Below are 24,924 nucleotides of genomic sequence, written 5' to 3'. Positions count from 1 at the left end.
GACAAAGGGAACATTAATTGACTCTAAGAAGTATTTTTGGGTTTTAATGTACATGGAAATACATACTGTATGTATGTGTATAATACTGAATAAATAATTACCAGGCATTCTTGAATTAGCAAGTTAGAATTGTATATACTTCTTACTGAGAGTAGAACTGTTTACGTCCTTAATAGGAAAAAAATCAAGCCAAACTATTCTCATCCTGTCCAACTGGAAATGAGAACTACAATAATCAGATGAGATTAAAAAATGACTATGGTTTGCTCTCCATAAAAGAGACTATTAATGTTATACATCCTTTTATTATAGAACATATTTTTTTATGGAGAGAAAAGGTTTGAGGTACTTACATATGATTTTAAAAAGAATTATTTTTAACGTTACATTTCTCTTTAAAAACAGTGTTAGCATGCTGCAAATTAAATGAAAGTCATGACCTATGTACTGTCTTACTTCAGATTTTGGAACCTGAATAAAAGAAGTGAATAGCACGTTCAAAATTATATTTCCAAAAAATATAAAGCAATGGGCAGATGATCATGCTTAAAAAATTACCCGTCAAATGGAGCACTGTTTTTGAAGGGGGAAGGCATATTATGCTATATTGTCTATAAATATTTACTGAATAAATATGATTCACCTGTTGTTTTTAAAATCTTGTAAGCTCATTAAACCACAAACGTGTTGAATCAGTTTTAGTAAAAATAAGCACAGGCTTTTAAAATAGTTGTAAAGAGAAATTATGATAATAAAAGAACCTTTCAATATCTCCTGCTGACTACTTCTTTAAAGGTTAAAAAAACTACCAAAAACAGTGTCCTCAAATCACTGGATATTTCAAAGTAATATATTAAGATATACTATACACATTAATACCATGAACGTGCTTCACACTGAAATTTTCACTTTGAATGCTTAACAGTAACTTCTTAAAAAAAAATCACAATAAATGATCATAATTTAAATTTTGAATATGGGGACCAAAAAAAGCCCCAAACCCCACAAATCTGCACTTACTGCTTCAACTGAAATGTGCATTTCTAAGATAACATACATACCCATTTATATCAAACTCAGCTGTCACAGTTCTTTATCATGAAGTGGTATCACAGACAGTAATGTGTCCCTAGTCCCTTTCTCCTTCAAAGGCATGGTATTTCTGTGGACTCATCGTTATCTGGTAAGACTGTGTTCAGTTAGAAAAAATAAAGGAGTGAGTCTGTATGTCCTTAGAGACTTTAACCTTTTCTGTATAGAAACATACAGAATATTTAACATACCATTAATAATGGGATATTAAAATAGTAAATAATTTATAAAAAAAATAGATTACAATTCTGTTTTAAATATATCTCAAATGAGAAAACCGCAGAAGAGAGTAAAGAATATATTTATCACCTAGGTAGTCTTTAAGCTTCTACTATGATAGAAAGACCATTTTTTGGCTTAAAACAGACCTAATGCCTTGAATGGCAGATGTCCCTAAACCAACACACAGACTGCATCTTAAGTTCTGTTTAAAGTTACTGTGAAATGTACACGTTCAGATGTGCTGCTTGATATTAATAAAGGTAAAAAGGTTAGTTAAAATATTTGGTATCATTATTGTTACCAGTATTCGCTGCACATTATCTCATGATAGTATTCTAGCCTATAATGTGGTCTTAAGTCTTGTGCCAAATAGCAGCAAAAATTACAGAATCATGGTTCAAATCATGGTCAGTGACTCAGCTGGTACACAGCCAGAATGAAAGAATTTGTTTATAATAAATAAATAAGGAGCATAGCTTTATTTTAATGTCAGTTGCTAGAACTGAACAATGAGTTTCTTTGTTTCCAGAGGCAGAAATAAAGTTTCTTTTCATAAATTACAGTGATGGTGGGGATGGAGAAGAGACAGCACTGGGTCACTAGCCAGCTTGCTAAAATACATACTTGAGTTCTACTGGAGCTGTGCAGCCTTGCTGTGTGTCGGTTATTTGTAAAGGCTGAGTGAACAAAATTCCCTTCATCATACAGGCACTGCTGTCTGTGCTACAGTAATACAGAAACACGCTGATAGACAGAATGGCTTCAAGTGATAAGCAATCTCCGGGAATCTGCAGTGAGATGGTTGGCTGATTGGAAATGCTCTCTATCTCTCCAGATGGTATCTGTCCTCGAAGAAGCCATTCGTTGCCTAGAAAATAAAAAACTAAATTATTAAGACTGTATTAGAAGACAAGTAGGAAATTAGACAAACCTTATGAAGAGGAGATTCATTCAATCATCAGGTATTTACTGAAAGCCTCTATGTGCCAGGTACTGTACTCTTACTGTGTGAAGGACATAAACGTAAGATATAAGAAGTTCCCAGTCTAATTGTCTTGATATCAAAATTCTTCCTTTGAACACTGTAAAATTATAAATTCATTTTTACTGAAATCAAGATGAATACTGCAAATATGATTATAGATTTAAAATGTGGATATAGAGTTAAAAATGAAACCTATTAGTAAGGTCTAGAAATAAATATGACACTTGAGAAAACAGATCATTTTTACCAGATAAAAGTATCTAGGAATATAACGTGCAAACTACAAAATAGTCTATGGAATACAAATGGCACGTACAACTCTGCAGTGACTTTCGAGTTAAGATGGTAATGAATTATTGAAATATCCCAAAATAATAATAATAAAAACAGATTTTTTTTTTGAAAAAAAGCAACACTGTATACATTATCCTGATGGACTAATGTAAAAAACTAACAGATTTCATCTACTTCATTTTAATACATAAAACTCTTCTGAGACTTAAACACATAGATTATGTATATAACACAAGTCTAAAAACCACTAAAAACCTTTAAGCCTTCTAGCATTAAAGTTTTTAAAATGTCTCTAATTTCACCCAGCCCCTCTCTCAGAAGGAACATGTATGTCATACTGAGGAAGCACAATCTTGCACTAACATTCAGCACGCGAGGGGGTTAGATATTAAGCGTCAGCATTTGGGAAACAAAGCTGCGCTTTCCTGCCATCTTCAACAGAATATACTGTAATACGATAATGACTTATCAGTGACTTGGGGTCATCTGTACAAAAACTGGACCATCTAATGAGTAGTGATGAAATTCTATGTCAACTTTTTAGCTTTTCTCCCTTTCTTTTGACTTCAGGATGACCCAACAGACTAGAGCACCTGCCTCTCTACTGGTCCTTTCCATCCCTCCTGTAGTTTATTGCTTCTAATATTCTGTTGAGTGAAAAATTAAATTTGAGAAAAATATATCAAAGAAGAGTAAGGAGAATGTGAAAGGTGAGCATTTAGAGTTTAAGTGCAGAGCTTTTAAATAATTCTTTTAAAATTCTCTGGCTTACTTTGCTTATTTCTGGGCTAAGAAGTACGTTTTATTTTAATGTTTGATTCTGCTAAACAGCACATTAATGAGGGCACTTCTATTTTCAATGAAAACAGGAAAATAATAAATTACGCTATTTTAATGTCTAATTCTAGAAATAAAACATAGACACTGTTTCTTTAGATATTTCTTAGGAACATCACATGTAGGATTTGTGAAGCCGTAATATGCTAGTGGTGCTTTTATATAACTGCCTTTTTCTTTTTTTTGCTTCTTTCCTTCATGTATATGCTGGCAGTTTTAAGACTATAGAGACCAAAATTTAGTTTAAAATCAAGTGTTTCTACCTTTAAATAACCATCCAAGATGAAAAAATGTCTTTTAATCATAGGTTTAGAATATACCCTATAAAATAATTTTTAAAAACCTTAAATTATTAGAATTCTTGCCCAAAAGCTCATTTGTCCCTATACAGTAAAATTGGAGCCAGTATCTTGGACAAGTGATAAAACAGCTAAGACTTTTCTCTCTAGATTACTTCACTTTCCTTTAACATTCCAATTACTCAATATTAATTAACTTGTGTTTGACAAAATAGAGTTAAAATAACAGATGTTAATATGTCAATATCCTACTTTAAAAAACAACACACTGCTCTTTAATTTCACGCAGAGAAATGAACAGTGAGATCTCCACCTGATGTAATACCTTCAGGCTGATGGACAGTTCCAATGGCAGTTGAGGACCTGCTCTGAACCTACCGAGGATGGAGGAACGAATGGCAGGGTTTGAGTGCGCTTCTGTCCACAAAGCTGGCTGCAAAATCCTCAAGCACTGCATGGCTCAGCCCTCTCCTTTGTGGGGAGCAGCAGGGGGTGGTTTCCCCACAGGCTCAATCAGCCCAGAGCCAGCAAACTCTACCCCAGCAGTTCCTTCTGGCCAGCCTAGCAAGACCTCTCTGTTCTCTTGGTGTGGATACCAAATGGGTAGTTGCAGGAAAGTAGCTGCTGCCCTGAGAAAGTACCAAGGTAAGAAGGCCTAAAGCCTGGATCTGGGGAATGTACAAAAGGAAAGTGTGAGAAGGCATGAGGGAGGAGGAGCTGAGCAGGAAACTGAAAACTGAGAACGTGTCAAAGAGCGTGGGAGACTGGGACAGAGGAAGACAAGAAATCAGAATTTAGTTCTGGACTACTAGTATTCCACTCTAAAACGGCTGTCCACTCTGTTAAAAGATGCTGGAAAGCACTGCTATAAGGCAAGCAATTATCCTTATCACTTACAAATTGATTACATAAGTTCACACTGTGATTCACACATACACATCCAAATCTTTACATTATTTACAGTAACTGAATACTTTGAGAATAGACTGAAACAGGAAGTGTTTTTAGATTAAAAGATCACAAATTAGTGAGTGAGGACAAAGGCTCTGCCTGGATTCTAATCATAGTAATTCATCTGTATTCGATTACACATCCTCCTCCAACAGTGTTTTATTCTTCTACTTGAATGGCGTACTTTTAAGCAATGCCTCTGGCATCCATTTTTTTTGGAGTAAGCAAGTTAATGTGGCTCAAATTCTACCTTTGGAATCTCTAGAGTAGAAAATGCAGCTTCAGGCTTAATAACTGGTAAATCAAGTCTTAATGATACTACTGAAATAAAATGAACAGCAACTGAAAACTCTATAAAGCACTGGGCAGCCTCTGTCTGGAAAAGTGGAAGATAATAATAAAACCACCAAAGAACTGAACTGGAAAGAGCCTCTGTCAAGTTACTTCAGTTAAAAGCAAGAATATGTTTTTAAAAGCATCATACTGCAAGGGAAAATCAATTCAATTCTTTAGAATCTGGTGAGGTTCCTCTCACAGCTATGGAAGGTACAGTGGTAATCAGGATCAACACTGAACCAGGGCTCTGGGGACCTGCTGAGTAAGCCACTTGGTCAATTTGCTTCCTGCTCCCCTGCTCCCACCTGGGCTGGAGAAAAGCAGCCTCCACGTGGACCAGCCTGACTTCTGATTCACGACAGCTGGCCTCAAATGCGGCCTTCATACTGCTGAGCGGTCACACTGGGTTTCCCTCGTGCAGTCACCCTCCGCCCTCCTGACCCTCTTCTTTCTTCAGGCTTCCAAAACCTTCTCCCCTATCACCACTCAGCTGATGGCCGTGCTTCCCAATGTACTAAGAAGGCAGGAGCACTCAGAAAAGAGCTCCCGCAAGCACCTGCCTCCACAGGTGCCCGTCTAGACCTCTGGGTCACACGCTGGGCCGCCTTCTCGCCTTACTGTGGCAATGTCCACACTCTTGGCAAAGGCCAGCCTTCCACTTACTTGTGCACTAGATCCCATGCCCTCCCATGCTCTAAAGGATGCCTACCCCCACCACACAGCAATTCTCTTCTCTATTGATCTTCGCCAACAATATAGCAAACATGCTGCTCTCTCAACTCTGTTTTCCCTTTCTAGCAACTGCTCTATTTCTCCTTTTTAGCTAAACTCCCCAAAGAGTTGTCTGAATTTGCTTCCTCCAGTTCCTCCCCTCCTATCCTTTTTCAACATGCTCTAATCAGGCACCTCCTCCATCATTCTGAAATGGCTCTGGTCGGCTCTGGTTGAGGATATCAATTAACTGTAACATTAAATCAGCGATCAATTCTTAGTCCTTACCTTACCTGCTCTAGCAATAGCACTCGACACAGCTGGTCACCCTCTCCTCCTTAAAGCACCTGGCTCCGGGAGACTACACTCTCTTGGTTCTGCTTCCACTCGCTTACTCACTCTTCATCTTCTTGGCGGGTTCCCCCTCCTCTCCTTCACCCCTTTATGCTGCAATGCTCTAGAACGGTGCCACCGAAGTATGGGCTGTGGACTGGTGCTGGTCCACAAACCATGATGAGTTAAGTACAGAAAGTGAGAGTAAGGTCTGGAAACTTGTAACATCCAAGTGTGTAATTGGTGGCTTTGAATTTTATGTCTCTACAAAAATTAATTTCATTTTTAGGGCTAATAACCCTAGAGCTAGTTTGAGATGGAGGAGCATAATGGAAGACACTAAACTAAGAACCAGCAGAGGTGGGTTCAGATTCCATCTTTTGACCTAATTCAACATATGCCCTTGAGCGAATCACTTGATCTCTTTGAGCCATTAGTCTCCTCATATATAAAATGAGAGGCTTAGAACAGATGGTGTCTTTTGGTGCCTTTTATCTCTAACGTTCAAGGAATTATCATTCTGAGACCACAACAGTCTGCCTCATGTGATAAATTTGCTTAGTAGCAAAGGGGAGCAATTATAATTAATTTAATAAAAGAAGGATCTCAAAGACTAAAGAAAACTGCTAAAGTGGGGTTAGATCTGGACCTTTTTTTTTTTTTTAATAACAAGACCTCCCTCAAATCCTGCCCAACTATAAAGCATCACATAACAAATGAGAAAAACTACAAGATTAAATATCAAGAACTTATGAACTATTCACATATGCAAGATTACTGTCATACCTTCAGCTGACAGGAACCAGCAACTGGGTGCCCCTTCAGTGAGCTTTGTTCCTGACGGGAGGTCTAATTTTAGCTTGAACTCAAGAGTCTGTCCTGGAGATGCAGCCACTGGGGAAAGTCTAATGCTTGGAGCAGATTTAGGCAGTTTGGGTAATGTCTTCTGCTTTTCTACTGAGAATGGGCCATCCACCACAGCACTGTCAGCTCTGAAGACTGGGAGCTAGAAAACAAGAAAATCTGTTTATGAAAGTACAAGTACTTTACAGTAATGGTGGAGTGACAGAGCTTGTTTTTAGACTTTAGTACGAAAGCAAGGTTCTATGTCAACGAAACGTAATTGCCATTCTAATCTGAATTAGAATGCATTTAGATTTCCTCATGATTATTTTGTAGGTTCAGAAAAATATTTCATCTTGGCAAAAAGACTGCCAACATTTATAAATGAAACTGAATTAAATTAACTGTCCAATACGTTTATAGACAGCAGGAAATTAAAGTAAAACTTTATCAAGTTAAATGTAGTGGATATAATATACATCCTCCTGTAATTTTCATTGCCAACTCTAAGAAGATGTCATTCATCTTATATAAGAGATTTATGTAAAGAGAAATGACACTTAGGATGGCAATCTGTGTTTTTAAGTATCTTGGAAATTCCTAGAATTTTAGAAAAAAAAAAAAGATTGCATTTTTCCAGGCAAATGTGATACATTAAGGGGTAATCTGAAATCTTATTAGAGACCATGTCCATATCTTTACAAGTTGATTAGAGCTTATTTATGTCTTGAGGAATGTGGCTTCTACAACTTCTTGTAATGGTTACTTGGTAATGGATTCATCATAGGAAACAAAAATTACATGTTAATCTAAGGATCATTAAAAAAAAAATCAAACAAGATTAAACAACCCAACCCACAGAGTTTGTGTGTGTAGTATGTCATTATGTCCACACATTTAAAAATAGATCTGAGTCCTGGTTTTTTCCCCTCTTTCCTGAAAGTTCTTCAGATTCTCTCCAACTTCTAGTATCTTTTTCAAACACTCTTGGCATAAATGGAATTTTAATTCTAAATATAATAGGATATCCTTGAACTAGGCACCCACTTACTACCCCCCCTATGTGTTTCGCTCTCTCCACCAGAGATGGCCTAACCAAAAGTGCCTCCGTCAGTGCTGAGGATCTCAGAATCTTTCTTAAATGATGTCCTTGAACTTATCCTTTAAGATTACTTACCACAGAAACTGTTTTTGTTTCTAAATCCATCACTTTAATTTGATGGTTATTGGTGTCTGCCACATATAATAACTGACTATTCTCTCCAATACACAAGCCTCCTGGTTCATTAAAAGTTGACTCAGTAAAACTGGAACCAAGAACATTACTTGCATCTCCAGTTCCTGCTAATGTTGTACAGTTTTTTGTTTTTGGATCCACAACTTTAATCTAAAAAGAAAGAACAAAAATTTATATATCAGAAGCTCAATTTCATGTTTGTAGTTGGAGAAGTATATTAAGCAAGTCAGAGAATTCCTGATTACCGTTAGTATTCTTAATAAATCTCAGAGAAAGAAGAGTCATTTCCATATTTTCTCAAAAAGTCAAACATTCAAATTACAGTCTAAGGGGAGAGATTTCATTCTGAGAGGTAAACACTGTAAAATCCCCAGTTACATCTTGTCTTCTTGAAGCAATCTTGATAAATTTAAAAAATTAAAAAATTTTTTAAATGTTATTCTTTTTCCTTACAATGGGACAGAGCTGAACTTTCTTCTCATGAGCCTCTAACACTGGCTGAGGATTTGCTACTTATGTTAAGCTGAATTATTCCCCACTGTTTCAATTATATTAAAATCATAGTCTCATCACAAAATATTAACATTTATTTTCCACTGATTTTTTTTTGTATTGCAGTATAGTCAGTTTACAAATGTTGTTGTCAATTTTCCACTCATTTTTATAAAAAAGAAAAATACATAGTCAATGCAACAGAGACCAAAAAATGGAAATGCTAATAAGACAGAGTGATTTGCTAACAGCTGCAGCACCTAGGCGAACAGCTAGAAAATGTTCATTTGTTACTTGACATATTAATTTCCTTGTGACCTGCCTTCTCCTTATTTACTGAACATGTTTACTAAGTAGCTTTAAAGGGTTATAATTCACAATTTTTGGCTATAGCCATAGGGAATTTGCTTAGTCCTTTCCCTAGCTCAGAGTACTATCACATCCTCTTTGCAAAGAAAGGACCAAGAAAAGAACAGAAAGGCTTATGTACTGTTGTCAAAGGCTGTTATGCCTCTATTTTAAAGTGGCAGTTGTAGGAGGCTCACAGATCTTTCAGCATTTTAAATACCACAAGTGAAAAGCAGGGTATTATATAATTCTGTCAAGACTCACCTTGTGATTGTAAGAGTCTGCCACATAAAGTAAATTCCTTTTCTTGTCCCAAGTTACTCCAAGTGGGTGCTGAAGCTTTGCATTGATTCCTACTCCATCAACATCACCAAAAGCAAATAAATTCTTTTATTTTTTTTAAAAAGAAAGAAACAGCACGTATTAAAAATTTTTTACAGTGCTTTGTTAGAGTACAAAGTGAAAATTAAGATGGCTGTATCTGTTACCTAAGTTAAAGGGGAAAAAGGCTGATTTCATGTAAGTAGGGCTGTGCATTTGATTCAAACTAGAAAAAAATGATAGAATTCTGAACATGAATTAATTTGTGGTGTTCAGGAATTTCATTCACAGAAATTACACATCACGAACTGGTCAAGTCTACTGATCTGGTTCTCCTTCCACCCTACTGCCAAAAATCTAATCTACACTTTCGCCTTCTCTCTGTAATCAATATTTCATCCTTCCTTTCTCCCTGAGGCCTTGACATTTACATATAATCAAGTAGAGTCAGTTTCCTTTATTTAGATGGTTTGTTACTTGTGTTTTTTTTATATTCTATTTCCTTTGGTTTGACTTCCATTTTAACATGGGTAAGTCAAGAACTTTCCCCTTCCTACATCTGATTAACTCTTCACAATTCAGAAAATCGCAAGCTCGGTCCGTGGGCATACCATACATCTCATTACCATGGGATCTCTTTCTCCTCCCGCAAGGTGCTTCACGGCTCCATCTTTCAGCGACACGGTTCTCACTGTACTGCTCTCACTATCTACTATGAACAGGCAGTTCCAGGGATCTTCTGAGGCCAGAGAAAGACCTGAAGGTTGGGCAAAACCTGCCTTGTGAGGATATGCATTATTTCGATTCTCTTCATTTCCACTTCCAGCAAACCGAAGGCAGGTTCCTTTTTTTAACTCACTAAAAAAAGATAAGTTCATAGGTGAAGTCAACATTGTTATATTGTTTCCAAGTTAGTTATTAAGCAAATGAATGTAAATGATAAAATCAATGGTGATACTCATTATGTACATAAAAAAAAGTCTAGTGACCTTAGCCTAGTTAAATCAGCTTTCATTGTAGTTTTTCTAATCATTAACTTATTTATCCACTGTGTAGGGACCTTTCTACTAAAGCGGGCCAGATCCCACCTTAACTTCTTGACCTCTTTTTTTTTTTGTAGCGGAAGATTTTAAAGGATTGATGAGCAAAGGGAAAGCACACCTCCAAGAACAGGGCGCGGGCGGATCCAAGGGCAGGTAGTAGCCTCCGTCTTTGTTTGGTCCCCTGTCTTACACCCTCACTTAGAGATGGGCTGTTGGTTGATTGACAGCTCTTGCCCCTGGAGTGCTTATTCGTATTTGTCTCCTTTCGTACATGTCCTTACCCATGATGCACACAGAAGAACCCATGGCAGGGGGGCTAAACCACAATGCCAATTATATTACAATGAGCACTGGGTCATGTCCAGTTAGGTCTTGACTGCTTCTTAGTTTCATGCAATATTAGGTTCTGAAAGGGAATTGGAATTTAAAAGATTACCCAGCTCTTGATAGTGTTTAAAGCTTTAAATTTCATTAAAAATGTTTCATTTTCTTTTATATAAGTGGAGACTAGCAAAAATAATTTTGAAAAATCATTTTTGAGAGATTGTCAGGTACTCATTTTAAGAAAATAATTAGATGATTACACTGCTTTAACTAATCAATTGTATAAATCAATTTCTTATATACACTGGGGAAATTTCTATTTAAGGGACTATTGTAGTGATTCCTTTTGCAATGCAGAGGAAGTTTTATACCTTGGTTCCTAAGTTTACGCCAGAGGAACTGTAAGGAAGACACGGCAGTGTCTTGTGTTGAGGGAAGGGAAGGAGCTGACTTTAAATGCAGAATAATGAGACTATATGCACATCGTTTTCTAATAGGACACAACATGCAAGAGTCTCAAATGACCATCAATCACATATTGGCTGATGTGTTCCCAATGCTAATTTAGGTAGGGAACAGGGGACATAGGATGTATAAATATGGCCACTTATTCAAAGAACTTATAAAAAATAACCTAGTCAGAGAAATACATGTAATAATGAATATGCCAAAGAAATCAAGGAGCTGTAACAATTTATGAAAGTTCCCTTAATTAAAGGTAGGAAGAGTGGGGAGAGACAGTAACTTCTAAAAGGTTAGGTGCTGTTGCCACTTGAAGCTGAGTAACAACGATAAAGCATCCTTAAAATTGTAATATAGGTCAGTGTGATCCGACTGGACATTGTCCTATTGTGAACAGGCGACAACTCTACTTAACTGAACATTTACTTCACTCTTGACCATCTAGGTCCAAAAAAGCCATCACTTAGAAGAGCATATTCTGGTCATCTCTGCTACTTCTTTTTTGCTGTTTATAATTATGCCTCATCCTAAATGTCATTGGCCACCTTACTGTTCAGGCTACTATCATCTCTTGCCTGGATAATAGCAATGGCCTCCTCACTGGTATCTCTGTCTCTAGTCCTGCCACACTCCTAATGCTGCCAGTGTTCTTTCAAAAACACAAATCTTATGTCACTTCCCAGCTTAAAACTTTCTATAAAGGCATGTAGAATAATGTTGAAATCTCTTAAAAAGACTCACAAGGCACTTCATGATCTGGCTTCTACTGACATTTTGCCTGGAAAACTTTTACTCTTCCTAACTCCTTTCTATTCCTCTGTCAGGTTTTAGTTTAGCAGCTTCTTCCAGGAAGCCTTCCTTGACACCTCAGGTCTTACTGATACCGGCTGCTCCTCTTATGTATGTAAAGGACAATTTCAGTTTAAGCACTAGTGCAGTGACTCCTTTTACACATTGCACCTATACTTCCTAACCGTTTTTTTGTTTGCTGATCTGATTCTTCCTCTGAAAGCCCACCAAGGACAGTAACCACATCTTTTCATTTTTATTCTTAATATAGTGAACACATCATTTTATCCCTATTGACCAGCATAGTGCTTAAATATAGTTTGTTTAATAACTATTTGTTAGATGAATGGTTCAATGTTGTAAAATATATAAATAAAGCAACACACACAACTTAGAGAAGCTGATGTTTTGGATTAGCTACACAACTGCTCCTTTCTACTGATAAAGGTAATTGAGGTGACTGGCACTTACTTTCTAGGGTGATCTCACAGTCTTTATGGTCTGTGACTTTCGTTCATTTATTTCTTCTGCAGATCCTGAGATCCTATCATGTACCAGATACTGTGCTAGGGACAGGGGACACAAAAGGGGATGGAAAGGGTCCTTTCCTTAAAGAGGCAGTCTAGTAGGAGGAAAGAGTTATATAAACAAATAAGCGCAACCAAAAACAGGGAAGGGGAGAGGGGAGAGGCAGGGAGGGGGGATATGGGGAGGAGGGGAGAGAAAGGAAAGGAGAGGAAAGGAAGGGGGAGGGAGGGGAGACAGCGAACCTATCAGTACAGTGATGCAACTATCTATGACACAACTACCTGTGTGAGTCTCACAGAAGAGAGCTTGGTCAGTGGTGCCTGGGGTGTTAGGAGAAGAGGGAAGGCTCTATAGAAAAAACACCAGAAAGCCTGTAGAGACACGACCTTCCCATCTTTATATCCTCAACAGTGGCAGCAAAGGTGCCTACATTTACTGTGCATGCTGGGCCAGGCTGAGCTCTTCACACACATTAATTCTCAAAACAAACCTATGAGGCAGATATAAACAAGGAAACGGAGGCTTAGAAAGTTAAAGCAGCTCTCCCAAGCTCATGCAGATAATGCACAGCAGAGCCAGGGCCCCATCTCAGGTCTGACTGCAAAACCTGAGCCACTCTGCTATGCAGTCTTCAAATATTTGAATTAATGATCAAGGACATTTGAAATCCATGTTAGAAGATATTTCCAGTTCTCTTTCCAGATGCTCGGTGGGACTGCTCTTCCCAAGCTCCTCAATGTTAGGTGTGGTCATGAGACTTACTTGGGCTGATGAAATGTGAGTAGAAGTGATATGTGTCACTTCTGAGAAGTTTAAGAGCCAGTGAGTGACTCACCACCTCTCTCTCTGCCAGGATGACTGGCCAAGATCCAAATGGTGGCTGCTGCATCAGCCTGGGTGGCAGAGTACTGCTCCCCAGCAGACCTCTGTGAGTGAGCAAGAAACAAACCTGTCTTGAGCGACCGAGAACCTGGGCTGCTTGTTATGTTAGCACAGCCCAGCATGTCCTAACTAGATGGGTGTTACGAGGATGGAGAATTTGGGAATGCGCATTCTGTGACCTCCAAGGTTACCCCAAGAGAGATGTTATCACTTACTTTTTCTTTGGTAGTCTGCCAGAGTCCAACAGGAGTGCCCATATCTGATGAGTCCCTGCCATGGCTATCCACAGAATGTCATCGGTTTGGATTTCAGGACCTTTATAAAAATAAACAAACACTCCCAATTATTTCAGAAATTTAAATTAAGGGAAGACAGTAGTATGTTTATAAATCATTGATAGAAGAAAATTAAAATATTTGCAATGTTTTAAGTTGTTGTTGAAAATTTTCCATTTTCCTTGTGAAAGGACTTCTTTAGACTTAACAAATTTACCTGAAAATTCACAGAAATCCAAAGTATTCTTAATCTCTGGGCACAATGTTTTAAAATATTTGATTTCTTATTGTATGTGATACAAGAAATGAGTTGACACATACTCTCCAAAGAAACTCTGGCAGTCAAGTACCTAAATTACATGCTTTAGGAACAGTTCTTCGAACAATTTCTCATGAAAGAACTGTATCTTTTAATAGTTTAAGAAATGTATATTTCCACCACAGTACTAGCTTTTAGACTTAGACTCACATCACTAGTGGTATTAAAAAAATCTACTGCTTAATTGTGAAACTTTTTCAGCAACATGCCGTTGATATGCAATAAAACTAAAAGTACAATATACAGCTCTGTTTCTAAAATTAATAAATAATTTTCTTTTTTAAAGACTGATACACAACCTACTATAATGTGACAAGGCTCTATTTCTCAAATTAATTCTATTGTTAAAATATTTAATTCTTTTAATTTAAGCTGTATTCTGAGGTTTACATGTAATTGAGACATTTTAACTAAAATAATTTAGACAGACATATCTTATGCTAAAAGGAATGTCTTGGTAAGTCTATTTTATTTGTACTTTCATTAACTTCAAATAGTTGTGTCCATAGGAATTTTTCTTCCTTAACTTGTATTACTTTCAAGTCTCTTTCAATTTAACAGCAACAAAAATAATTCTCTATGGTCAATAAATTATAGTTGCCATGTGCCAAGCACTTTACAGAGATTATCACTTAAATTTTCTCAAAAGCCCCAGAAGACAGGTATTGTTACTAGGCCCTTTTTACAAAGGACACTGAGGCTACAGAGGTAACTTGCCAGGATCACAGAGCTACTAAATGAAGAAACTGGAATCTGAATCCAGGCAGTCCAGCAGAAAAATCTATTTCTTTTGGGGGGGGGGCGGTACTTAGGTTTATTTATTTATTTTTACTGGAGGTACTGGGGATTAAACCCAGGACCTTGTGCATGCTAGGCACGCACTCTACCACTGTGCTACACCCATCCTTGAAAAATCTGTTTTTCATGTTGCCTCTTTCTCTGTGTTAATTGCTGTCATTGTGAAATCTAAAGGAAAGTAGCTTACTTCAATTTAATTTTTCATGTTCTAATATTTTTATAAACATAAATTGTATTAAAAGTAACAACGGCATCCATATATTCTGGGGGACTCAGTCTCTGCTTAACCTCTTTAAAGCTGGATCAAAAGCTCTTCATAATTATAGCCTTTTATTTTGTTTTGCCCCTTCCATGTAAAGACAAAGCTTGAAGGTGACCTTCCATAAGCCAGAAGAGAGCTCTCACCAGAAACCAATCATGCTGGCACCTTGACCTTGGACTTCTAGCCTCCAGAACTGTGAGAAAATAAAATTCTGTTGTTTAGGCCACCCAGTCTGTGGCATTTTGTTATGGCAGCCAGAGCTAAGACATTCCCCCTGAGAACAGAAATGAGACAAGGAGATCTGCTATCAACACTTATTTAGCATCATATGAAGGTCCTAATTTGTACAGGGAAGAAAAAGAAGCAAAAAGCATAAAGATTAGAAATACAACTGTAATCATCAGAAGATGACATGGGTTTAAAGCCTCTCTGCTCTGCCCAAGGAGAGCTGTACTGGCATATACAGGAGTGAAAGACCAAATCAGGTCTCCATTAGCTACTTCTTCCAACAGGCCATCTAGTTCACCCAGGGTCTCCTACACAAAGGCCAGCGCTTCGTAGTGATAACAGCGTGAGCATCTGTTTGATCTTGGTCTCTGTGTACTATTTCCTTAAAAGCTGGACGTATGAGAAGAAGTGCGAAAGCAGAGGCTGTGTCAGGTCAGGATTCAGGTGTTTAGGATTCTATACCTGGATCGATGAGGACGATGATGATGGGGGCGTGGTGGTGAAAATGGTAACCATTCAGAGCACTTCCTATCTTTAAGGCCCTGAGCTAATAAGCACTTTATATGGATTATGTCCTCTAATTTAATGTTACCAAGTCCTATTATTATCATCTCCACTTTACAAAGAAATTGAAATTCAAAGGGGTTAAATAATTTGTTGGTATTCACACAGCTAAACCTGGAATAATCCATTAGTGAGTCAAATTCCAGATTATGAGTGTTCTGATCAGAGTGAAGGAACTGCAGAAGTGAGCCTGTGCTCTTCTGGCCAGTACTCTGCTTGGCCTGGTCTCTTTTCCCTCCCTTCTGCCTCTGCCCCCATGGATTTCGCTTTGGCTTTAAGTACCCAAGTGCATTTTAATGTGTGACCAGAAATAGGGATCTGGTCAAACATAACCACGGCTTCCGACCCCAGGATGTGTGGCTAGGTTCACTCCTGCCCTTCCCTCCCTGCAGCCTCTCACACAACCCATGGCCAAGTACTCTCTTACAGGTATTTGCCCCGGTCCCTTGCCTTTCCATTTTTGGTTTGGTTCAGCTTATCAACATCTCTTTGTGACCTTGAGCACAAGAACCTTACAAAAAAACAATGATAATAACACTTACATAGTACTTTCTATGTGCCAGGATCTATTCTGAGTACTTTCCATGTATTAATTCTCATAATTTCATAGAAAGTCTTTGAGGTAGGTACTTTCAGTATCCAATTTAGATGAGGAAATTGAGGCATTAAGAGACCGAGTAACTTGTCCACAGAGTCACACAACTATTAAGATGTGAAAATAATTAGAATCCAAGTGGTCTGGCCCCAGAGTCCAGGCTCATCAGTTCCATGCTATGCTGCCACTTAAGAAGTTTTTATCCTGCCTAATCATTTCACTGAGGGCTGAAAAGAGTGTTCTTGGAAATAAAATGAGAGTTTAAAAAAAAGCGGGGGGTGTGGTATGGCATTTATAATATCTATCAAACTGATAAGAGTCATATTAATAATTTACACTGTTCATCCTGGATTTTGAAATGTAAAGTATATACCTGTATCACCAAGTATGGGTATTTTGTTCCTTCTAACAAGTATTTAACAATCATAGAGCTTACAACTTTAAATTAAGAGTGCAGTTAGTATCACGGACTTTGGATAGTCACAAACTAAAAGGACAATGTCATAAGATAAAAAGGCTTTGGGAGTTAAGTAAGTATTTTTAAAGGCAAAACCCTTCATAATTATCATAAGGACTAGTGAAACAGTTTCTGAAAACAGGAATAATATCAGCAACTGAAGAATGAAAATGAAAAGAAAATTACCTGCAATCCTGCTTATAAAAATTTTCTGTTATTTTAAGCAACTATGATCGAAATAGATCCCACTGACTAGAACCCTCTTTATGGCATCTGTGAAATCGTCTATTAGGGTAAACTGATTTTTCTACAGTTTCTAAACTTCCTATGAAACAAAGCCTTAAGCCACTGGGATAAAGCAACAAAGTCTATCACTGCCACGGCACAGGAAAAGCCCAACTATGACTGGAGAAAGAGAAGAAAAAAATCTCTCTCCCTCTGGGGGAGGGGCAAGGAACTGTCTCTGGCCAAAGACCCCACAGTGATACCAAGCAGAGATTTCCCACTGCTGGGGGAAAGCAGGAAACTCTTCAAAACCACTCACAGATACAAGGCAGAGTTTAGCTGCCAGAGAGAAGGAACAGGATGGATGAAAAATCTCCCCCACCTTGTTTCATGGAGGCCCAGGCACACGGGACCTCCCTGAGATGAGGGTGACCAGAATGAAAGAACACTCGCTCAGCCCGGACACAGCCTAGTACAGAAGATGGCAGCAGTCTATCCCTCGAGAGAACCACTCTGTGGCTCAGCTGTGGGGGGTCACTGAAGCTGAGGGTGGAGGACTAACACTGAGAAAAACCCTCTAGCATCCAGGCCCCCACGCTTAGGCAATGGCCACCTGCGAGAGGACTTTCAAATCTCAAACAGAACAGACAGAACTCACAGCAATGATAAAATCCAAATCCAGCTCAGCTTCAAACTAAATTGTCTCAACCTCCTCTATATATGGTTCCACACAAGATGACTGGGACATAACAAAAGATGAGAAGACACACATAAAACTAAGGAAAACAAAAACAAACAGAAAAACAAAACAAAACAAAAAATACCCCATTTTTAAGAGACAAACCAATCAACAGAAACAGACTTAGAGATGACATGAAATTTGGATCTGATACGGACTTCGAAATTACTGTGCTTACTACGGTAAAGAATCTAGAGAAAAAGGTGGCTGAAATACCTAAATAGATGAGGAATTTCAGCAGATAGATAAAAATCTCTAAGAAACAGCACAATGGAAATACTATTTAAAAAAAAGAATATCAGAAATGGAAAATTCCTTCAATAGGCTTATCAATTGACTAGACACAGCTGAGGAAACAATCAATGACCCTAAAGAAAAATTGACAGAAATCACACACACTGAAACACAAAGAGAAAAGAAGGAGAAACTAAAAAAACCAACACCATCATATGTAAGAGCTGTTGGATATAATATCAGAGTCTAACATATGAGCAACTGAAATCCCAGGGAAAAAAGGAAGGAGCGGAAAAAAACATTTGAAAAGGTCACAGTTGAGAATTTTCCCAAATAATGAAGGATATCAAACCACAGATTCAAGAATCCTACACAGGGTAACTTATCAGTCAAACTGCTGAAAACCAAAGAGAAAATCTTGAAGGAATCCAGAGAAAAAACACACTTTTTACACAAAGGAACTAGGAAAAGAATTAAATGGGGCCTCTTGAACAAAGCAGAGTGAGCACAGACCTGATATGCATTTTAGAAACATGGCAATGTTTCTGCTGAAAAAATGAATTTATCGGAGTTATTCTTGATTATTTTTAGTGCATTATAAAGTCCTGACCATATTTAGACTGATAATCAAAAATGAACAAGGATGAAAATAACTTTTGTAAAAATCACTTTATGTCAATTACTTTCATGCTTTTATCACTGTAATGGCACAATCAGGTTAAATATTCAGGTACTATTTAAAGTACAAACATACATACATTTACATGGTATATATATTTAAAATAAACAGAGGTATTTCAAGTCCCTTTCCCTAATATCTTCTTGAAGTATGTTGAACTGAGTCTCATGGTAGGGTTTGTCTTTGTTATTTTTCACTCCCTTTACCTGATCTGTTTTCTTTATTTTTTAAGGTTTAATTTTTAATTAAACATGCATTTAAATGGATAAATGTTCCATATAAAGTTTAATGACTAAACAACCATGTACACACAACCTAGATGAAAAAAGGGAACATTGTTTGAAAACCTCCAGCACCCTTCTATGAGCATATCTTCCCCTCTTCCTAGAAGGAACTAACAGTCTAAAAATGTGTTTTTCACTTTCTTCTTTGATTTTTAAAATTTTATCATATCTGAATGGGTCTCTTAATGTATGATTGGTCTTGTTTGTTACTAAACATTCTATTAAAGGAGTCATATTATAGGTCTCTTCTGTAACTTACTTTATCCACTCAACAGATTTCCTGATACTTGTCCATGCTCCTAGGCGTAGCTGTGGTCCACTATTTGCACTATACAACAGCCTTATATGATACCACAATACCTAATCTATTTTTCATGTTTTCTGCCTGACAGCTCCATCTTCTCTCATATTCCTAACTAGAGTAGAATTTCAGAAATATCCTATGTAATTCTTAAAGTAGTAAAAAACGTAAACATTTACAAGAACAATTTTTCTCAACCACAGTCCCCTTCAAGTTGCATTTAATCACACATCTGTTTAAACCAGTTGTACAATTACATAATTTAAATATATACGAACCTATTCAATATGAATGCAAAAAGGAAACTGTCTCTCACAAAGTTGAATATTTTGGAAAGGCTTTATAAAGGCAAATAGCTAAGTCAAATTATTTAGATGTGGGAAGACAACTGGAAAGACTAGGTTTAAAAATTTCAGCCCTCAGATTTCTTTGCAGGTGTTTTAAAATTCTCATCACACTTTAAAGGAAACCAAAACAATACATTTTGAGTAGTGTAAGACTGTCAGGGGACACAAGAAGAAAAGACTTTGGTCCTACTCAAAAGATTGGTTAAAAATGTACATTTATAGTTCTTAAAGCATTTTTAGTTTTATGATTCCCAGATTTAACAGATTTTTTTTCTATATTGATCAATTATCATAGCCAACCACTTCAGTAAAATATTCTACTGGATTTATTTACTTCTATTTTTATTTCACAAAGTATTCAGGTAGCTTACAAAGAAACAAACCCTAGTAAGATAAATTTAAAATAAGAAAGTTGAAGCAATAGATAAATAGGGCAGAAAAGAAAGATTCAGTCATACTAATACTAAAAAAATCACTGTCATGTTTCCATTAAACTCTGCTAAAGATAAATTTGTCTCTAAGTTTCCTAGCAATCAGTATAGCAATGTAAACACAATCAGTTATGATATTCAAACAAACTTGATCCTTAGGAAAAAGTATAATTACCTACAACACAGAGATCATGGAAAAAAATTCTCCAGTAGATAATCAGGTTATTTATAAGATAATAACTGAAATTAGCAACAACGCCTTATAGGAAAAACAGTTAACTGTGTTTTGATGAAATATATAATGTGAAACATACACACATATGAATGTAAGTGAATATAGAATGTATATGTGATGATGTATTTTTTCAGTGAATGACGACGTGATGACAAAATATAGTTGACTACAAACAACTGTAAGGAGAGCATGTATTCTATCATCCAAGTTCCCCACACTCTGACAATACACATTAATCCAGCATTAGATTTCACAGTGATTTAAAGCAGAAGCTCTTAAAGTGTTTTTGGATAATATACTACTTTGAAACTCTGATAAGAATCTGACCAATTTTCCCAAACCTTAAATAGAATTCCTGGGAAATAATAAGTACTTCACAAAGCCTAACTACGAATGCCTTGGGCATATAACTCCCAGCAAGCTCAACAGATCATTAAAAGCACATGGCTCTGCATTTAACTTACAGCTTAAAATAGCTTCGCTCCCGGTATTTGGCAAGATACAAAATAAAAAGAAATAACAAATTTTTTTCTTGTTATGAGAACTCTCAGGACTTAACCACCTTAACTTTCACATATAACATACAGCAGTGTTCATTATATTAATTATATTGCACAGTAGAGCCCTCCTACGTATGTATCTTATAACTGGAATTTTGTACCTTTTGACCACCTTCATCCAATTCCTGTCCCAGTCCCCCTGCCTCTTGCCTTTTTCTGTAAGTTTGTTAGTTTGTTTTTTTAATTATAACTGACCTACAACACTATGTTAGTTCCTGGTACACAACATAGTGATTCGGTATCTCTATACATTACAAAATGATCACCATGATAAGTTTAGTTACCACCTGTCACCAAAGATATTATATTATTATTAACAATATTCCTCATGCTGCACATTTCATTCCTGTGACTCATTTATTTTGTAACTGGATGTCTGTACCTCTTAATCTCCCTCACCTATTTCACTCATCCCTCTGCCTCATTCCTTCTGGCAACCACCTGTTTCTTCTCTGTATCTACGACTCTGTTTCTGTCTTGTTATATTTGTTCACTTGTTTTGTTTTTCATATTCCATATATAGGTGAAATCATACAATATTCGTCTTTCTCTGACTTACTTCAGTTAGCATAATACCATCTAGGTCCATCCATGTTGTCACAAATGACAAGATTTTATTCCTTTTTATGGCTGAGCAGTATTTCATTGTACATATGTAAAATTTTTTTAATTGTTCAAAAGAAGCTATCATTCTTTAATACAATTTTTAATAATCCAAAAAAGCTGCCATTTCTTGATTTGTTTTTCACACCACAGCAAATAAAAAGGACATTGTTGAAAGGTAGAGTTCGTGAAAATCTTCTGAAATGCTGGAACTATAAATCCTTCCAATTCAAAAATATTCAGACTACCTTAATTGAAAGTGGCAACTAAGGTGAAATTCTTTAACAATAGAGTAATATATACTCTACCTTGTGTATAAAATATAATATGTATGTAATGTTATATGTTATATATAATGATATATATCCTCTATCTTCTATATATTACTGCTGGCTTTGTTGTTATGCAACTAACAAATCCCAAGTCATAGCTATAAAAACAGAAAATAAACAGCAACAGAAATAATCCAAATGAATGTTCCCATAATATTTTAAAAATCTGACTTTTACTTAACAAAATTTACTTACATTTAGTATCAAAAGTTTACATACCTGACTTTCCAGAAACTACATCCCAAGGGGAACTAATGGGCTGTTCTTCTCCTTGAGCTCCACCTTCTTTATCTGTACCTTGAATTCCAATGCCAGCCACAGTGCTCACCATCTCAGCTTCTAGGTCAATCTACAGAAATTAGTATTTGTTTTATGCAGTGCATCTATTTCCAATAGAACATACAGAAAATATATGCAACACAAAAACATTAAGGAGAAAAAGCTTTAAAAAAAAAAAAGGCTAATCAAGTACAAGGTGTCCTTGTTATTGAAATGCTCAGTCCTTTCCATTTCCCTACCCATCCACTCCCCAACTTTCCTCTTACCCCTCTCCCTCATCATGCCTCTACAGAATTGGTGTTGATCTCAACCAAAAAATATTTTAAAAGGTGAAATTTGAAAATTTAAAGCAAAATTGAGAAACACACTTTTCTTAAAATGTATTTTAATTATGCTTGGCAAGTAACTGACACATATAGAGCTTAATATGTGCTAGGCACTGATCCAAGAATCATCCATCCATCCTCATAATAACTGACTGTGATTTTGATTATTGTAGAGGTAACTGAGGCACAGATCATTAAGTAAGATCCCAAGATCCCACAGCTAGTAAGTCAAGGATCTTGGATTTGAATCAGTGCTAGGTCTACTACACTATATTGCCTCAACTTCATAAACCAAGAAATTAATGCATTCTACTGAAAAAGGATACTCTGGTTTCATCTCCTGAGACTCTTCGAACATTTTATCATGAAAAATTTCAAACACAGAGAAAATCTAAAAGAATCTGGCACTAAACATCCATATATCTACCACCTACTATCAACAGTTCACTGACTTGCTTTATCACATATCATATCCAATTATCAATCCCTCAATCCATTTACATTTTTTGATGCATTTCAAAGTAAATCATAAACATCAGTACACTGGCCCTAAATATTTCAGTATGTTTACCATTAACTAGAGTTTCATATTTTTTCAGAGCTTTTTCCTTTCTTGAAGCAAAACTTACAACAAAGTACGCAAATCTTGAGCGTATCATTTGATGAATTCTCAGAAATGCACAAACCTGTGTAGCCCAATTTAAAGCCATAGAATGTTACCTTCATTCCAGAAAATTCCCTCACACTTCTTTCCAGTCATTCCTGACTCTAGTGGCAAACAGTATAAATTTTTTTTTTAACCATCATACGTTATTTGTAACTTTCCTAGGATTCCAGATAAACGGAATCATACAGTAATTATCTCTTTTGTGTGTGGTTTCTTTCATTTAAAATGTTTCTGAGATTTATTCATGTTTTGGTAGCTTCTTCATTTTTATTGCTGAGTAGTATTCCATCAATGGAGTATACCACAGTTCATTTATATATTTTGTTACTGACAGACCCTGGGCTGTTTCCAGGTTGGGGCCTTTAAATAGAGTTGCTATTAATATTCTTGTGTAAGCCTTTTTGTGGACATGCTTTCAGTTCTCTTGGGTACATACACAGGACTGTAATCGCTGTGTTACAGGGTAAGTATGTGATTGGTTTGACTGAAAACTGCCAGAAGGTTTTCTCCAGTGGTCCATCATTTTCTATTTGCACCAACAATGCATGAGAGTTCAAACTGCTCCACATCCTTGCTACCCTATGGTACTGTCAGTCTTTTTAATTTTAACTATTATAGTAGATACACAGTGGTATTTCATTGTCCTTTGAACTTACATTTCCTTTTCAACTCATGATGTTGATCACTTTTCCATGTGCTTTTGGTCATTCTTATATCTTCTTTTGAAACATGTTCAAATCTTTCACTCATTTTTATTACATTATCTTCTCATTTTTCAGTTGCAGAAGCTTTTATATTTCATGGATATTAATCCCTTCACAGATGTTTTTCTGAATTTTTGTGACTATTTTCTGACCGCCTGTGGCTTGTCTTTTCACTTTAACAGTAAACCTTAATAAGTAGAAGTTTCAAATTTAGATAAATTTGAATTTATAGTTTTCTTTTGTGATTATTGTTTGTGTCCTGCCTTTGAGAAGCCTTTGCCTCCATGCAAGTCACAAAGATATTCTCATATGTTTTCTTCTAAAAGCTTTAGGATTTTAGCATTTACTTCTGGGTCTATGATGTATCTTGAATTGATGTTCATATATGGTGCGTGAAGTAGGGGTCATGTAGGTATCTAATTGCTCAAGCACAATTTGCAGAAATGACTTTGCTTTCTCTCGATTACTTTCATGCTTTTTAGAAAATCAAACAACTGCACAGGTGTGGGGTTACTTCTTGGTCTTCTTTTTTACTGATCTATGTATCTGTCCTTGGAAGTATAACACTGTCTTGATTGGTATACAGTATAGCATTAGTATATGGTATAGCATTGTGGTAAGTCTTGAGATCAGGTTGTATAAGTCTCAACTTCGTTCTTTTTCAAATATTTAGATATAATAATCCTTTGTTTGCACTTCCACATAAATTTTTGGACTCCATTTGTCAATATCTACAAAAAAAGACTGATGGTATTTTAATTGGAATTGAACCGAAACCATAGATCAATTTACAGAGAACTGAATCTTAATTTTGAGTTTTGCAATCCAATATTGAATTAATTTTTCCTCAGCAAAATGATAGTTTTATAATTTGAAGAACTCAGGACTTGTACGTATTTCTTAAAATTTATTCTAAGTATTTTGTTCTGGTTGCTAAGTAAATAAAATTTAAAAACTCCAACTTCCAGTTGACTGTTAATAACATATAAAAATATAGTTGATCTTTTTATACTGACTTTGTATTTTGCAACCTTCCTAAATTCACTTATTAGTTCAAGTAACTGTATAGATTTCTAAAAAGTTTTGGTGTACTTGACTTGTCACTGGCAAATAAAGACAGTAATTTTCTTCCTTTTCAGCCTATTAGCCTT

General features: G+C 36.4%; 1 protein-coding gene across 1 annotated transcript in view; it reads right to left on the bottom strand.

The window, feature by feature from the left end:
- Positions 1–289: 289 nt before the first annotated feature.
- NHLRC2 (NHL repeat containing 2) overlaps positions 290–24,924 on the bottom strand; it is a 48,891-nt gene continuing 24,256 nt past the window's right edge. The window contains exons 5-11 of the mRNA XM_010983219.3: positions 22,017–22,146; positions 13,545–13,644; positions 9,928–10,159; positions 9,245–9,367; positions 8,081–8,290; positions 6,847–7,066; positions 290–2,182 (exon numbers count right to left, since the gene is read on the bottom strand). Of these exons, the coding sequence (XP_010981521.1) occupies positions 1,926–2,182; positions 6,847–7,066; positions 8,081–8,290; positions 9,245–9,367; positions 9,928–10,159; positions 13,545–13,644; positions 22,017–22,146 (1,272 nt within the window). The 3' untranslated portion in view covers positions 290–1,925. The remainder of the gene's footprint in view (positions 2,183–6,846; positions 7,067–8,080; positions 8,291–9,244; positions 9,368–9,927; positions 10,160–13,544; positions 13,645–22,016; positions 22,147–24,924) is intronic.

This window comes from Camelus dromedarius, chromosome 8 (assembly GCF_036321535.1).
Source record: "Camelus dromedarius isolate mCamDro1 chromosome 8, mCamDro1.pat, whole genome shotgun sequence".
NCBI classification, from domain to species: Eukaryota; Metazoa; Chordata; class Mammalia; order Artiodactyla; family Camelidae; genus Camelus; species Camelus dromedarius.
Note: the sequence above shows the minus strand (reverse complement) of the source record. Positions and strands in the feature narration are given on the sequence as shown.